The 17,355-nt window shown below is 44.3% G+C and overlaps 1 protein-coding gene across 1 annotated transcript in view; it reads left to right on the top strand.

The window, feature by feature from the left end:
• TEAD1 (TEA domain transcription factor 1) overlaps nucleotides 1–17,355 on the top strand; it is a gene marked incomplete at its 5' end in the record, with an annotated part of 306,477 nt that overhangs the window by 265,059 nt on the left and 24,063 nt on the right. The window contains 2 exon segments of the mRNA XM_082270285.1: nucleotides 1,282–1,343; nucleotides 7,260–7,384. Of these exon segments, the coding sequence (XP_082126411.1) occupies nucleotides 1,282–1,343; nucleotides 7,260–7,384 (187 nt within the window).

Genomic DNA, 17,355 nt, shown 5'->3' with positions numbered 1-17,355 from the left:
AGGCCCAGGCCTAGGGCGGCACTTTGCAAGGGGGCGTCAAAAAAGCCACCCCCTCCACCTTAGACTCTATTGGCCACTAGTTGCTAGAGCTGCCTCTCTCACCCCCCATTTCTCTCTCTCTCTCACCCCCCACCTCTCTCTCTCTCTCTCTCATCCCCCCCCTCACATCACCCCTCTCTCTCTCTCTCATCCCCCTCTCTCTCTCTCTCTCTCTCTCTCTCTCATCCCCCTCTCTCTCATCCCCCTCTCTCTCTCGCTCTCATCCCCCTCTCTCTCTTTCTCGGTCTCTAATCCCCTCTCTCATCCCTCCCCCTCTCTCTCATCCCTCCCCCTCTCTCTCACCCCCCCCTCTCTCTCATCCCCCCCTCTCTCTCATCCCCCCCTCTCTCTCACCCCCCCCCCTCTCTCTCATCCCCCCCATCTCTCATCATCCCCCCCATCTCTCATCATCCCCCCTCTCTCATCATCCCCTCTCTCTCTCTGTCTCTAATCCCCTCTCTCATTCCTCCCCCTCTCTCACCCCCCTCTCTCATCCGCCCTCTCTCCCTCCCTCTCTTCCCTCTCTCTCTCTATCCCCCACCCCCTCTCACCCCCCTCTAGTGAGATCTCAGGGGTTCATGCTGGGACGTGTAGTCCTTCAGTTTTGGAGGGAGTCCCATTCATTAAAAAGGAAGGAGTGGGGCAAATTTACATAGGAGGGAGGCACCCAATTTTAGTCTTGCCTAGGGCAGCACAAAACAAAAATACACCACTGCTGGGAGTATGCAGCAAACACGCTCTATGTGCAGAAACCTCAGCTGCCATACACTCGTGTGTGGGCATTTAGGCTCCCATTGCTGCCACACATATGCGTTACATGGTTGGCAAGAGGATAAACAAGCCCTTTGTATTGGAAATGTGCACAGCCTGGACTTTTCTTGGTGTCAGAAGCACTTCTATCCATATAGAAGTCAATGGGAATGCAAGGGCAGTTTTAAGGAGGCAATTTGGGTTAGCAGGGGAAGAAAGACCTGAAAATAGAAACAAATGCAGCCACCGTAATGGACTGGTAAGCTGCAAGATATTAGTTTTTATTTTTGGGTTTGGATTCAAAAACAGAAAAATGTATCTGCATTTTATATGGAATTTTTTTCTGCTTAATCCCCAGCAAGTCTTTATTAATTTTACTATATCTACTGGCCACCAGGAAATGTGTAACCGATTGTCCCAGTGGATGCAATACGGATACACAAAGCATTGCTTTACATTGTCTATAACAAATGTTATTTCTCTGTTTTCCAGCATCAAGCCATTTGTCCAGCAAGCCTATCCCATCCAGCCCACCGTCACAGCGCCCCTAACAGGTAATATGAGCTTTTTGGCTGGTTTATTCTCTAAAACTGAACACAAGGCAGACACAGATACAAGAAATGAGAGCTGTATTACTTGGCAAAGGATTTCCAATTCTGTCTATCCAGTCCTGAGATGGAGTCCTGCTTCGCACAGCTGCAACTTCCTATGTGACTGGCTGCAAGTGAACGTATAGTTCATATTCCTATCGCACACCTTCCTGGTTTGTAGGCTCGTGTATATTGGGTGCTGAATCGATCACCAGTTGGCAACTGGATTAGTTACAAGTAAATACATATTCGCCAGCACACCAAGGATCTTGCAAAAGCAGTCCAAAAACTTTATTCAAGTTACGATCACATCAAAAAATAGTGCAACGTTTCGGAGCCACACAGGACCCATTCGTCAGGCATGTGGCTGCAAGTGAAAACATTCATTTCAATGGGTGCCATCTTAATTGCTGTGACTCAAGTCACAGTGGCAAAAAATTGTTCCTGTACTACTTTTCTGCTTCTTCTTTTCGACATGACCAATAGCAGTATTCCCAATGCACACATTCCTGAAGATGGCGGTTTGGTGTTGGTGGGTGCTGCAGTGACCAGGGGCTGGGAACCATAGACACTCAAGGTGAAGAAATGTCACCAGCACACCAAGGATTCCTCAAACTGGTTCAAAACTCTATTTCGTGGTCACTTCCCTGAAGAAGGGGCCCTTCGTGGCTCCAAAACGTTGCCTTTGTGTGTACCATGTGACCACGAAATAAAGCTTTGGTCCCGTCTGAGGAATCCTTGGTGTGCTGGTGGCATTTCTTCGCATCCCTTGTTCCATGATTGCCATAGACTGCAAGAAAATCCCAATCTTTGTCTAATCCTTGTGACTTTGGCTGCAACTTCAGAGTTCTTTTAAGTTTAATACTATGTTACATAGTAGTTGAGTTGAGGTTGAATAAAGACAATAGTCCATCCAGTTCAACCTGTGTAGGTGTGTGTGGCCATAATCATCTCACATAGCCCTGAATGTTCTGATCCTTGAGATGTACATCTAAGAGTCTTTTGAAAGCCACCATACTTCCCGCAGAAACCACCTCTTGTGGTAGAGAATTCCACAATCTTGTAGCCCTAACATTAAAGAACCCCCCACGTTGCCTGAGGTTAAAACGCTTCTCTAATCGCATTGTATGCCCTCGAGTCCTCATGCAATCCTTTCGACTGAATAGCTTTTTTTTCTATGCTGAGATCACCATTGAGATATTTAAAAATTGCTATCATGTCCCCTCTCAGGCGTCTCATCTCCAGGAAGAATAAATCAAGCGATTGCAGACGCTCTTCATAATTAAGGTCCTCCAATCCCCTAATTAGTTTAGTTGCCCTTCTCTGGACTCTCTCCAGCTCCAACACATCACTCCTGAGGACTGGCGACCAGAACTGGACAGAATACTCCAGATGCGGTCGGACCAGAATTTTATAAAGTGGAAGGATTATAATCTTATCTCTGGAATACATCCCTTCTTTATGGATGCTAATATTCTGCCGGCTTTGGCAGCTGCCGCTTGACATTGCATGCTATTGCTTAGTCTATCCTCTACCAAGACCCCCAGATCTTTCTCCATTTTTGATTCCCCCAAAGGTCCCCCCCCTAAAATGTGTCTCACTCTGTATTGTTCTATATTTGCCAAAGTCGCAAAACATCAAAGCCACACTAGAAGTCGTACAACTTTGGAGTCGCATCAGTGTGAACTGAGCCTTATGCAGCTCAGCCACACAGCACAGCCCTGTTTTGGCAGGAGACTTGACTTTTCTCCGATGCAGTTCAGTAACAGTTACTAGTCCTGTCCCACCGCCCCAACCTGTGATTGGACAATGAAAGAAGAAGCAGCAGACTGATGAGCTTATCTCTCTGTCCTTTTGCTCTCTCCTATCAGCATGTCCCTTTTTAGCACGTAAACTTCAGAGCATGCTTTATTGGCTCCTTGTGCAAAAAAAAAACCCATTTAACGATGTATTGATGACTTGATAGCTCCATTCATTGGTGTCTTTGATATCTGTCTGAAGTTCAGCTCTAACGTTGACCATTATATGTTGGGGCGCCCTCTTCCTCTCATTTAAACTTCCCCCGCCCCTATCTTGCCTCACCCCCCGATCTAGAACATCCTTTTTCAAGTAGGGTGCCTCCTGGGTTCTTCAGGGGTGCCTTGGCAAAATGCCTAACAATTGCAACAAATTGAAACATGTTTTTACATTGCAGCATTACAATGCTGGGCAGTGGGCACCATTCGGGTCAAGGCACTGGCATCCTGACAACTAATGACATCACTGCATTTTTCAGGGACGTTGGTACTCCATTAAATTTGCTTATAGCCCCTCCCACTTTCAGCATAATGACATCACTGGTTGATGAGGAGAATGACGGGTGCTTGCATAGAATCTTTGTATCCTAGCAAGTAGAAAAAGAGAAACTAAGGGAGAAAAGAAACGCTAGAATACTAGTCAGTACCAGTTTGCAATAGTGGAGGAATAAATAATTTCTAAGGTTGAATGGCCCATGTGTATGGATGTTGCTGCTATATGTAAAACTATCGGTTTAGTTTTTTTTTACATTTTAGAATGGGGTGCCTCGAGATTTTTAAAGGGTGCCGCACCTGAAAAAAGGTTGAGAAACACTGATCTAGAACATCAAGATCTAACCACTTTTGGACCGCCCGCCGCAGTGGCTGTGGCAGGCTGGCCCTCCTGCGCGAACCGCCGTTCACCGCAGCTAGGGCACTCCGGTGCACGGGGCAGGCGGCTGCGAACGCCGCCTGACAACCGCGATCGCTCCCCGCTGAGAGAGAGAGAACAACGGTCAGCTGTTGTAAACACAGCCGACCGTTCTTCTCTCAGGAATGATCACAGAGCCCCTGTGATCCTTCTATATAACATCACAGGTCTCTGTGATCATTTCACAAGCCCATCCCCCATACAGTTAGAATAACTCCCCTAGGTACATATTTAACCCTTTGATTGCCGCTGGGTTAACCCCTTCCATGTCAGTGTCATTATTTAGGTGACAGTGCATATTTTTAGCACTGATTACTGTAGTAATGTCACTGGTCCCCCCAAAAGTGTAAAAAAATGTAAGTTAAGGGTCCGATCTGTCCACCGCAATGTCGCAGTCCTGCTAAAAATTGCAGATCGCCGCCATTACTAGTAAAAAAAAAACAATAAAAATTACATAAATCTTTCCCCTAGTTAGTAGAGGCGATAACTTTTGCACAAACCAATCAAAATACGCTTATTGCAATTTTTTATTTTTTTTTTACCAAAAATATGTAGCAGAAAACAAATTGGCCTGAAATGTTAAAAAATTTTTATTTTTACATTTCTTTTTGGGGGGGGGGGGGGGGATGTTCTATAGCAGAATGTGAAAAATATTGTTTTTTTTTTTTTTTTTTTTTTCAAGAATCGTCGCCCTTTTTTTTTTTTTTTATAGAGCAAAAATTAAAAATCGCACAGGTGATCAAATACCACCAAAAGAAAGCTCTATTTGTGGGAAAAAAAGTACATAAATTTTATTTGGGTACAGCGTCGCACGACCGCGCAATTGTCCGTTAAAGTAACGCAGTGCCGAATCGCAAAAAATCGCCTGGTCATTATGGGGGTAAACCCTTCCAGGGCTGAAGTGGTTAAAATAAAAAGGTGTTGTAATTCACTCCACTCTCGTATACAAATAGTTTATTTTAATCTGTCTGAGTGTAATCTGGCCGGTACCGCAGAGACATCTTGATGAAATCCTTTCCTTCGAGTGTAGTCATTTCACGAAATGCTTAAATTCCTCCTCTATCCTCAGGGGGCAGAACACAGGTGTGCCTCTAAGAAAGTGTAATTAACCCGCAGGGGCAAAGCAGCAGGCGGAAGAGTCTCTTCATGTTTGTCTTCTGTTCTTCTCGAATGGACGGACCTTGGAGAATTTTAGAACCTCCTCCTTTTTTTTTTTTTTTTTTTATAATTTTTATTGAAAGGCATTTGTTTTTTGTTTAAAACAACTAAGATTAAAAAAAAAAAAAACATTTAGGCTGCATTCACACCTGAGCGTATCGTTTCAAGGCATTTTTTTAGGGGTTTTTTGCAGGTGTTTGGAGGAAGGCATTGACATCTAACAAAAACGCTTTTAACCACTTTACCACCGGAGGATTTTGCTGTCTTACGTCTGGGCCACTTTTTGCGATTCGGCACTGTGCAACTTTAACTGACAATTGCACGGTCATGCAACGCTGCACCCAAACGATATTTGCATCCTTTTTTTCCCACAAACAGAGCTTTCTTTTGCTGGTATTTGATCACCACTGAGATTTTTACTTTTTGCGCTATAATCAAAAAAAGAGCGACAATTTTGAAAAAATAACAATATCTTTCACATTTTTTTATATGAAATTCCCCCCCCCCCCCAAAAAAAAGTAAAAATCTAAATTTTTTTTTATCATTTTAGGCCAATTTGTTTTCTGCTACATATTTTTGGTAAAAAAAATCGCAATAAACGTATTTTGATTGGTTTGCGCAAAAGTTATTGCGTTTACTAACTAAGGGAAAGATTTCTGTCATTTTTGGTGTTTTTTTTTTTTTTTTTTTTTTAACGAGTAATGGCGGCGATCTGCGTTTTTTTTTTTTTTTTTTTTTTGCGGGACTGCGACATTGCGGCGGACAGATCGGACCCTTGACTGACATCTTTGACACTTTTGGGGGGTACCAGTGACATTACTACAGTAATCAGTGCTATAAATATACACTGTTACTGTAAAAATGACACTGGCAGGGAAGGGGTTAATTTTTATTGGAGAGGGAGGGGTTAATGTATGCCTGGTGCTTACTAACGTGTGTGGGGGGAGGTGACTGAGTGACAAAGGGACAGATCGCAGGTTCAGCTATGCTGAACCCTGCAATCTGACCCTGCCTGTCACTTAGGAGATCCGCCCGCTTTGTTTACACAAGCGGGCGGATCTCCACACTCGATTCCCCGACGATCGGGGAAGAGCGGCGGTGATCACCGCCGCTGCTCCCCTGGCCCGACTCCCACTGTAACTGAATACAGTGGGAGCGAGCCTTCGGCGGGGCGCGCGCACGCCGCCGAGAGAGGGGAATGTCTGGTGACAGGTCTACGTCGCCAGACGATAACGAACCACTGTGCCGCAGTACAGTCAACGTGACTGGTCGGCAAGTGGTTAATCTGCTAAAAAAAAAAAGCTTATGTACTTTTTTGAGCTTCAGGCGTTTTGCTTCATGCGACAAAACGCTCATATGTAAGCAGGGGCCATAGAAATGAATGGGATTTTGCTTGTTGGGCGTTTTGAGACTTCAGAGATGAACGTTTTACGAGCTGAAAAATGCTCAGGTGTGAACAGGGCCTTAAAGAAAGAAAAAAACAAATCCATTACATCATTGCAACATAAAGAATTTGGAATGACAGCAAACGTTATCAAATACTGCAAAGAGCAGAATAATGGGCCATGGTTTCCAAAAAGATGAAAAGTATAATAAGTACAATCATAATACAGAAATAGATATTGGGGAGGGGGGAGAAGTTTTTTAAGTCACAGGGCTTTTTTTTTTTCCAGCGAGAACGTGGGGGAATGCCGGTCCGACACCTCCAGCACTGAATGTATGTAATGGCAAGAGTGGTGGTGTGTGCTAGAGGATCTATTGTCAATGGGTCAGGGAATGGGCTGGGAGGGATCAGGGAAATTACGATTACTAAAGCCTATAGAGCCAGGAGCCCTAAATGTTTGAAAAACTCAATCCCCCATGGAACATCTATGCAGGAACTTTTGACAAGATTACTGTTTATAGATCAAAGATCTCCTGTACTAGGAAGTATAGAGTATTTCCCAGCACAGGAGTGAAGTGGTGGAGCAGCGCTTTGAACCCCTCCAAAACTGACATGTCTGTTTTACATTGCAGGTTTTGAACCCACAGCGCCGCCTGCCTCCTCAGTCCCGGCATGGCAAGGTCGGTCCATAGGCACCACCAAACTCCGATTGGTGGAGTTTTCAGCGTTTCTAGAACAGCAGCGGGACCCAGATGCTGTAAGTACAATTTTGCAATTAAATAATTATAGTATGTTTTAATTATTATATACAGTGTAAGCTGGGGAACAGGTAGCAGGTGCAGGGGCTCCCTGGGATGAGCAGTCTTTCAGGCACAGATACCAAATCCAGTGAGGTAGTGACTAACAGTGCGGTGTTTATTGGTGCTATATACAAGTTTATAAACTGGTGCTGTACAGTGCTTTAAGGAAAACAAGCAGGAACAATAATAATAACCAAAAGCCTAGCCGTGTCCCGACGCTTACTACACACAATGCAGTCCCTAACTAACACAGACTGAGCAATCCTACAGCTTGTCATCTTCCAAAGACACACACTGACAGTGTTACCAACCTTCTGCTCTCCTAGACAAACGTTGTCTAATTTCCCAGGCTGAGAGAGCCCTGCTGTCTGTCTCAGGTGAGTTTAAATTGGCCTGGTGAAGAGGACCAAGATCCGAACTGGATCATGGCTCAGAGATCCCTAAAGGTATACGAGAGATGCCTGGGTGATGTATAAACCCCGAACAGGACTTTTCCTGGCTCTCTCTGGGACGCTCTGCTACAACAGATATTGCCCGGGTTCACCCCCAAACCTCCCTCTTCCCCTACTCAACATTTATCTTATCTTGTTCCTCTAGGGACGTTGTCACCAGGCTTGTAAGACTCTTGCAAGGGCAGCTGCTAGGAGGTCTTTTACTATTGATATAGGTACACTCCTAGCTATGATTGAGGCCGAAACGCGTTGGCCTTTTCAGTGGAGTTTTTGCATTGTTCCTTAGAAATGAAGATTTGTTTTTGGCTATTATTGAAGTGCCAACTTTTTTATCATGATACACATTCCCAGAACTACATCTCCAAAGAGCCCTCTCCCCTACAAACGCTGTGTAGACTGGCTCCTAGGAGTCAAGAGTTAAGTTGGATACAATTTTCTTTAGATTTTTTCCTTTAGATTTACCAAAACCATATAATATGAGGTCAAATCTTAACACTTTCAATTCGTATGCAGTCAGGCAGGCCCCTTGCACTACAGAGTTGAAGGTAAATCTAAAGGAAATCGAACAACAAAAGTTGTATAGTGTGTATCCAGTCTTAGGCTGACCATAGATGGATAAAAATGTTGCTGGCTCAGCGCGTTGATTGTTGAATATACTGTATAATTATAGAATATTATTCTTAGATGTGTGATAAGAACATTCAATTTGCTTACAATGTATTTACAACGTACAATCGCAATGTAAAATGCAACCAACGTGTTTCGAGGGAAAGGACTCTTCCTTCAGGGGCATCAGAAGTAAAAAAAAAAAAATAGAAGGCCTGAATTAATCCAATAATAAGATTAGTGAGTCCTGCCGGCAAAGTGTAAGTTGGCTGATTTTTACATCTGTTGCCCAATCCCTGAAGACGTGGGAGTTCTTTTCCTTGAAACGCATTGGATTAATTTGATACAGTTAACCACTAAATGTTTTAAAAGACTTACTAAGTGAAACAAACCTTGCTAAGTGCTCTGTACCAGCCATCCAAGAGTTGTGCGTCTGTTGAGCAATTTGTTCATTGTGTTTAAAAGGCTGCAGCCAAGAACCTGCCAATCAGGTCCATGTATACCTTAAAGGTTAAATTCACCTTTAAGATCATAATGCCCCCATATTTAGAATGTAACTTTGTGCCAAGTGGACTCCACTTTCACCCACCCTAAAAAAGGCCCCTCCTTTGACACAGTGTGCAGGGATTATTTTCCTCTGCAGTAGCTGTCGGGTTTGAAATCGGGTTTGACTCTTCCTCTCATCCATGTCATTCATTCACAGAGATCTGTGAATGAACTACAAGTCCCATCTGCTACTTCGGCAAGTAAATCTGTAGTTCTCAATAGCATACATGCAGTGGCAGGACAACGTCATCTAGCACCCAGGGTGAAGATGGCAAATTGTGCCAGATGCAGTCCCCAGTAGAGTCCTGCTGTACATCAGTTGTCCCCAATAGAGTCCACCTTTACATAAAGTGTCCCTATGCTTCTGAGTTGTTGCCCTCCCCTTTGTACTGGCAGATCGGTACTCCCTGGTACTGGCAGATTGGTACTCACAGCATCTTTCCAGTCATGTGACCTGTCATATGACAGGGGGAGATAAGGAGGAGGACATAGTCTGCCCTTCTTCATCAGCACTGCTCTGAGACTGAGGACAGTTCTCAGTCTCAGCACCAGCTCTTTTCCACCCCATGCAGTCTGGAGGAAGGAGAAAGCCGAATACTGCCTCCAGCAGCATCTATCAGTAGCTGCTCCTTCTGACAGGAATGACACTGCAGTCACTTGTGTGAATGAGGAGCAGGACGAGCGGCAAACATGGCAGCACTCCCCCCCCCCCCCCCCCCCCTCCTCAACACAGCGCAGGTGCCCACTCAGCACCCTCCTGTCCTAGCCCTGCAAACAAGTGTGAGGATCACCGAATCTGTAGTCCATTGTGTAGTGTAAACATTTCCTCCAGCTTGAAATCTGAAAGCCCATACCTCTGCGTAGACATGGAGCTTCAGGTTGAGTCTGCAAGAGCCTGGCATTGCACTGATAGTCTGCTGATCACAGCTGCAATGCAAAGAGGGAAAAAATCCCACTGGGGATATGGACCATAATAAAAACCCAACAGAGGTTCAAGCCCTTCCCACACTCCAGTAGTAGTAGCGCAATGTATGCACGCATCTCTTGGTATACCTGTATGATGGCTCTGTCTTATGGAGCAGGGTGAGGGCGAGTATTTGTCTGATTCTCCTGTTCTGAGAACTGGGATTCCAGTGCGGGGAAGGCAGCGAGCGGGCACCTGTCTCTTTGGCAGGCTCAGCCGGCAGCTGCAGTGTGATCTAAGAGCTGTGTTTAGGTATGTTAGTGTAGATGGCATATAGAATGTCTCATTCCAGGAGCATTCCTGGGAGTCCGGACCATCTTCTGCTGACACGTCTCTTCTTGTCACTGCAGCCTCTGCTCTGGCACATTTTATACGCTTGTCATTTCACTGTCTGGAGGCCCCAAGTAATTTCCACTTTTCCCCTTCACACAAAAAAAAATGGTACTTTCTGCAACAAAACTGCCTAATGTATCAACATTCCTGCTGCCGGTTCTGGGTAGACAGTGAAAGATGCATCCAATTTAGGTAAAAGGGACCTGTCAGGAGAGAAATAATAAGGGAACTGTCCAAGCAGACGGTTAATAAATTGCATGTACACCCAATCGCTAAAATCTCATTGAAGCTTGACATTTCAAAAGTAATTTTAAATATCTTTTAAGTCTGCAGCTTTCTTAAAAATATTACCTGATGAGCCTGCCATGAAAGTCTTTGATCAGGCATTTCCTGTTATACGGTGACGCTCTGTCCCTGTCTCTGAACTCTGCTCCTGCATTGTCACCCTGTCACGTTGGTGTTCAATGTAGACTGCAAGTGGACATTTCACACTTACCTACATGCCTACCATTGCCAACAAAAGGAAACCAACTTTGAGAAATGCCATTGGTGGAGGGCATGTAGACCGCAAGGAAGGAAGTGACTGCAGCTCTGAGATGTACCAAAGTGTGAAAACCATGTGAAAAGGCAGTGGTTTAGAATACACAATGCTTAAGCTGCTAAACCTCTATGGCGGCTACATCTGAACTCTATCCTATTACTTTTTTTTATCATAAAGCCACCTCTGGTCCCATGGTTCACTTGGTTTTTAATGCCTCCAAGCCAAAAACCACCAGTCCTCCAAGGTACCTATTGGGGACTGCTTAAAGGGAAGCCATGGAAGATACATGGTTGTGGTTCTCAAAGTGGTAATAATTCAAGCTGGTATCCCCGCCATTGCATCTATCAAAAATGAAACCTCCAGCACCAAAAACTATAAAATGTAAAGCAAACCTACTCTACTTCTAGGGGTTTTCCATGTGGTCATGAGATGAACGCCAAACCTGTGCTTGTGAACACTGGAAGAAATACCATTAAAGGTCCAGTTCACATCTAGTCCATTTATATTGTTTTCACTCTTAAGTCCTGATAAAGGGGGTGTTTTTTTGGACTCCCGAAACGTGTCGCATACTCTTACGACTAACCCCCCCCCCCAGCTTTTTTAGAATAGTCGAATCTGCACCTCCTAGTTACATGAGACCAGCTCTGTCCCTCTTTAGCAGTGAGCTGCTGTCACTACTGCATTGTATGATGCTCAAGTTGAGACATGTAAGGGCCGTTCTATGCAAAATGACACTGAACCCAGGCTATGAGATGATGGGGTGGTGTCCATAGACTACATGGTGATGCTAAGGGGGTGTGTACAGAGACTACATCAGCAGTCTCCAAACTGTGGCCCAGGGGCCAGATTTGGCCATTTGATTGCCTGTATCTGGCCCTTGGAGCACTATTCCGCTAAATGACACCAATGATGGGCCACCATTCCTTCTACTGACAAAATCAATGGGGCAGTATTTCTCCCTCTGACACCAATGATGGTGTACTATTCCTTCCACTGACCCCATCAATGGGGCACTATTTCTCCCACTGACACCAACAATGAGGCACCAGTCTTCAGATTAAGACCAATGATGGGAAATAGTTTTACTCCCACTGGCCACAGTCTGCCCCCCTAAAGCCTGAGGCACCGTAAACTGGCCCTTGGCTTAGAAAGTTTGGAGACCCCTGGACTTACATGATGATGCTATGTGGGTGTGGCCATAGGCTACATGATGACGCTAAGGGGGGTTTTTGGATAGACTAGATAATGACACTGAAGGTGTTTGTCCATAGGCTACATGATGACACTATAGAGGGTGTGTATATGACACTGTGGGCTTACAAGGAGGTGGTTGATGATGCTCAACATGGAAATCACCTTGAATGACCAAGCTGGGAGGAGAAGAGCTGGAGCATGGAGGTCAGGGTGGTGTATTCGCTTTAGTGTTTAGCTTTAAAAGACACAATGATCAGATCAGAGGTCCCAAAATGTCTCAAGTGGCCCACTAAATAAACAAGCCTGGGTCAGAATCCCAATCTACAAGAAAGGTTGGCATAGTTGGGTTCCAGGTTTCTATCCTTCCAGTCTCCCTTTAAAACCTACATTATTACATACTTTCTAGACACCTATACTGTGCATGGTAACAGGCCCAGTGCTCACCTGCTAATGCGCCACTAAATAACTTTATGTAACATTCTGCCCATTTGCCTGACCTCTAACAGGTAACAATTTACCCCCCTCCTGCAAGACCACAAGTGCTATTTGGGTTTAACCCTCCCGGTGCCGCCCTTGGCTGCATTCCTCAGCACAGCAGTCCCGGTCATCCTTGGCAGCCGGCATGTAAGACGAACCCTTGTTATTCCTTTAGACAGAGGCCGGGGCATGAGGCTGTGGACCCCCGTAGGGCCATAGTAGGACAAGTCTGCTTTTTTATAACAACTATTTTAAATGGCCTGCACTCATGCACAGCTATTTTGAGAGAGGTGGGATTAGTCACATGCAAGGCCGGGATATCTGACACGCTTTACTTTCCTTGTCTGTCAGGGTCACAGCTCTGTTGTGTCTCATCCTGGAATCTTATATTTATTAAGCTTGTTCATGCCTCAGTGGGCAACAGGGATTGGTGGTATTATTAGTTCACCCCTCCGGTGGCTTGGAAGGTGGAAACCGCAGACTGCTTTTTGTTTTCATACAGCCCCTATGATAGAGCCCTGTGTATTCTGACACCAGAAAAAACAGAGAACCTGGCTCATAGAACTGAATGAATATTCCACTCTATATGGGAGAACTTGGGAGGTCTGATCTGTTACCTCCACCTAAAGCTGCAGTTATTCAGACTGATACTTTCTGATGTATTGATGGTGATCAATGATGGGAAGTTATATTATTGTTATACTAATGACTAGGGATGCACCGATCCACTTTTTTGGCCCTGATCCCGATCTTTTGCTTTGTGAAATCATCGCCGATCCGGAAGTACTGTTTTGTGAGCTTATAACAAAATAATACTTCCGGATCGGTATCAGGATCAACAGGTAGCTAGAAAATGTCCACATCACACAGCCAGTGATGTGGATACCGAAAGAAAGACGACCCCACCCTCCCCTATAAACAGAAGAAGAATGCCTGCAACTGTAGAATTAGATGAGTAAAAGCTTTTTTTTCTTCTATTGAAGTGATTGAGGGAGGGTCAGAAGCCTGGAGAGTAGCGACGCCCCGGATCGGCCCGTGGGTCTGCTAAATTTTACCGATCCTCGATCCAGCTATTTTGCCAGTATCTGGGCCGATATCCAATCCGAATATCGGATCGGTGCATCCCTACTAATGACCCATCTTGCAGGCAAAGATGTCCTTGTGAGTCCTTATAATTATCAGACTCTGATGCTAACCTAAAGAATTAAGTAAAAATATTTATTTTTTATTTATTTTTTTTAATTTCTAATTAAAACGTAGAAAAAAAAAATGTACTCCAATCTGCTACCCAATAAAAAAAAACATGTATGATGTATTGGAGTAGACTACAAAAACCTAAAAGACCTAATTTGTGGAACTGAGACTTCTCCCCCCCAAAACAAGGGCGGTATAGCGGTCAAGGGGCAATGTGCTAAAAAAAACAATCTATTATGGTGCATGAACAGCCAGTGACCTTTAGAAAAGGTATGGGACTCAATCAGTTCAGATCACAAGGGGTATGGTGCAATTTAAGTATTTGGCTTGCACTCAGACCATCTTCTCAGAAGATAGAAGAGATATCTGTAATATGGCAAAGAGACACAAAAGCGCATCGAAATGCAGCAAATTGCCTTTATGCAAATGTCACGGGGGGGGGGGGGGGGGTCAATATCGGCGTCCATGAGCATTGACAGGAGAACTAGGCAATGCTAAGTCAGCAACTGTAGAGTCTCATAAGACATGGAGTCTTCCACGAATTGACAGAACATTACCCCTTTTTTTTGGGGAAAATTATTTTTATTAAATTTTTCCGAAAAAATAAACAAAAAGAAGGGAAACCCCAACTTGGAAGGTATAAAAACATACAAACCCACCCCCCCCCCCTCCTCATCCTAGTAGTGCAATACTCCATAAAAACATAAGCAAATCCATGCAAAGATATAAAGTCCCCACCTCCAACCAGAACATCACCCTTAGAGACACAAGGGGGCGCATCTAAGTGCAGCAAGTAGATAATTTATTAAAAAAGCTAATTGGCCACTAACATGTTGTAGGGTTAAAAAGAGAATATAGTTTACAACAGGGTCCTCATCACTGGAGCCCAGGCCAAGCTGCAGTGATCCAGAACAGGAGAATCGAACCTCCAGCAGCAGAAAGCTCACAAGCCATGGGAGCTGATCTGGCTACGCATTTCCAGGAATAATGGCTTGTTTTTCAGCCTACAGTGAATACTCCCTTTTACAGTGGGTACGGAAAGTATTCAGACCCCCTTAAATTTTTCACTCTTTGTTATATTGCAGCCATTTGCTAAAATCATTTAAGTTCATTCTTCTTCCTCATGAATGTACACATAGCACCCCATACTGACAGAAAAACACAGAATTGTTGAAATTGTTGCAGATTTATTAAAAAAGAAAAACTGAAATATCACATGGTCCTAAGTATTCAGACCCTTTGCTCAGTATTTATTAGAAGCCCCCTTTTGATCTAATACAGCCAGGAGTCTTTTTGGGAAAGATGCAACAAGTCTTTCACACCTGGATTTGGGGATCCTCTGCCATTCCTCCTTGCAGATCCTCTCCAGTTCTGTCAGGTTGGATGGTAAACGTTGGTGGACAGCCATTTTTAGGTCTCTCCAGAGATGCTCAATTGGGTTTAAGTCAGGGCTCTGGCTGGGCCATTCAAGAACAGTCACGGAGTTGTTGTGAAGCCACTCCTTCGTTATTTTAGCTGTGTGCTTAGGGTCATTGTCTTGTTGGAAGGTAAACCTTCGGCCCAGTCTGAGGTCCAGAGCACTCTGGAGAAGGTTTTTGTCCAGGATATCCCTGTACTTGGCCGCATTCATCTTTCCCTCGATTGCAACCAGTCGTCCTGTCCCTGCAGCTGAAAAACACCCCCACAGCATGATGCTGCCACCACCATGCTTCACTGTTGGGACTGTATTGGACAGGTGATGAGCAGTGCCTGGTTTTCTCCACAGAGGAAGAAGAATGAACCTAAATGATTTTAGCAAATGGCTGCAATATAACAAAGAGTGAAAAATTTAAGGGGGTCTGAATACTTTCCGTACCCACTGTATTTATATTCTCTTCCCTTAGAGCCTGCTCCTAAACTCTAAGGGCGGAGTTTCCTGTTGGCCACTGAGTACATAAATAGGAGTATTAGCTGTAGGTTGGCATGCTTTAAAAGGAGGCCTTTCCACCTTTAAACTTGTAGCTACGCCGCCTTCACGCTCTCCAACGTCTGGCATCTGCTCTTTTTCAAGTCTGCCTACCTACAGATAATACTCCTTTTTAATTATATTCTCTGCCCCTAGACTCTAAGGGCAGAGTTTCCTGTTGGCCACTGTATACATAAAAGGGGGTATTAGCTGTAGGCAGGCTTGAAAAAGAGGCCTTGCCACCTCGAAACACGTAACCAGATTGTCTTCATGCCCTTCAGTGTCTGGCGGCATCTGCAACAATACCCACACTGTCAGACCGGCCCCTTTGTCTTCTGAGCTTTCTGCCACTGGCTGTTCTACTCTCATCTGTTCTGTATCTCTTCTGCTTGGCCTGGGCTCCAGAGATGAAGACCCTGTTGTACATGATATGCTCTTTTTGTATCCTGTCGATTCCTGGGACTCCTTAGGATAACGTACACTCGCAGCAGTTTTATGACCCGGCTGTACAAGTCATGGATGGACTGATGGGTTAGCCAGTGGCGGGTGCAGGGAAGAGGAGAAAGCGCTCGACAACGGCGGAGAATTACAGAAACTGTGAGGTCACCCATTGGCTATCGTGTCCAAGCCATTGTCTGTGCTTCCTCCTCTCCCCTGCAGCCGCTGCTGGTTGACACAGAGGAGCTGGATCACGTAACCAGACCGGGAGCAGGTTGAAAATGGGTAAGTATTTACTGTACATCTTTTTTAGACAGGTTAGTCAGCATACGTGTTAGGAGGTTACACTTAGGTCCTGTTATTTTATTTTTATTCATTTATTTATTTTTTTACACATTAGCATAGGTGTTAGGAGGGGGGGGGGCATTTTTAAGACTAGTTAGGTTGAGGCTGGAATTCTACTTATAAAATGTGTGTGTATGTATGCAGGTAAGATGGAGACCTTCGATTTTAAGATCCTTGAAGGTAAAGACTAATGTAAATGTACAGTACTGCGTAAATTGTTTGTGAAATAGTCCCTGTACAGCAGAACTGGCGTTTGAGATGGAGAAAGATGATCCGCACACCGGTAGTTGCTCTTAAAAAAAATCTTAATCTTTAGTCAGGAACCACAGAACACAACTGCTGCTAAGATCAGTTTACGCATTTCAGCCTATGAGGACTTAGTCATAACTTGGTTATGACTAAGGCTTATAGGCTGAAATGTGTCAACTAATCTTATCAGCAATTGTGTTCTGTGGTTCCTGAATAAAGATGAAGATTTTGAGGCCTTAGTCATAACTAAATCATAAAATATAATAAATAGTAATGTACCTGGGTCAGTGTTCAGCTTGCATACTTTTCTGTAGTTATTGATCGCGCTGATTGTTCGTTCTTCTGTTCTTAGTCATAACTAAGTTATGACTAAAGCCTCATAGACTGAAACGCGTCAACTGATCTTATCAGCAGTTGTGTTCTATGGTTCCTGAATAAAGATGAAGATTTTGAGGCCTTAGTCATAACTAATTTATGACTAAGGCCCTCATAGGCTAAAACGCATTAACTGATCTTATCTTACCAGTTGTTTTCTGTGGTTCCTGAATAAAGATGAAGATTTTTTAAGAGCAACTACCGGTGTGCGGATCATCTTTCTCCATCTCACACTCCAGTTCTGCTGTACAGGGACTATTGCACAAACA

This window comes from Pelophylax lessonae, assembly GCF_965119305.1.
Source record: "Pelophylax lessonae genome assembly, chromosome: 10".
In the NCBI taxonomy this organism is placed as follows: Eukaryota; Metazoa; Chordata; class Amphibia; order Anura; family Ranidae; genus Pelophylax; species Pelophylax lessonae.
Note: the sequence above shows the minus strand (reverse complement) of the source record. Positions and strands in the feature narration are given on the sequence as shown.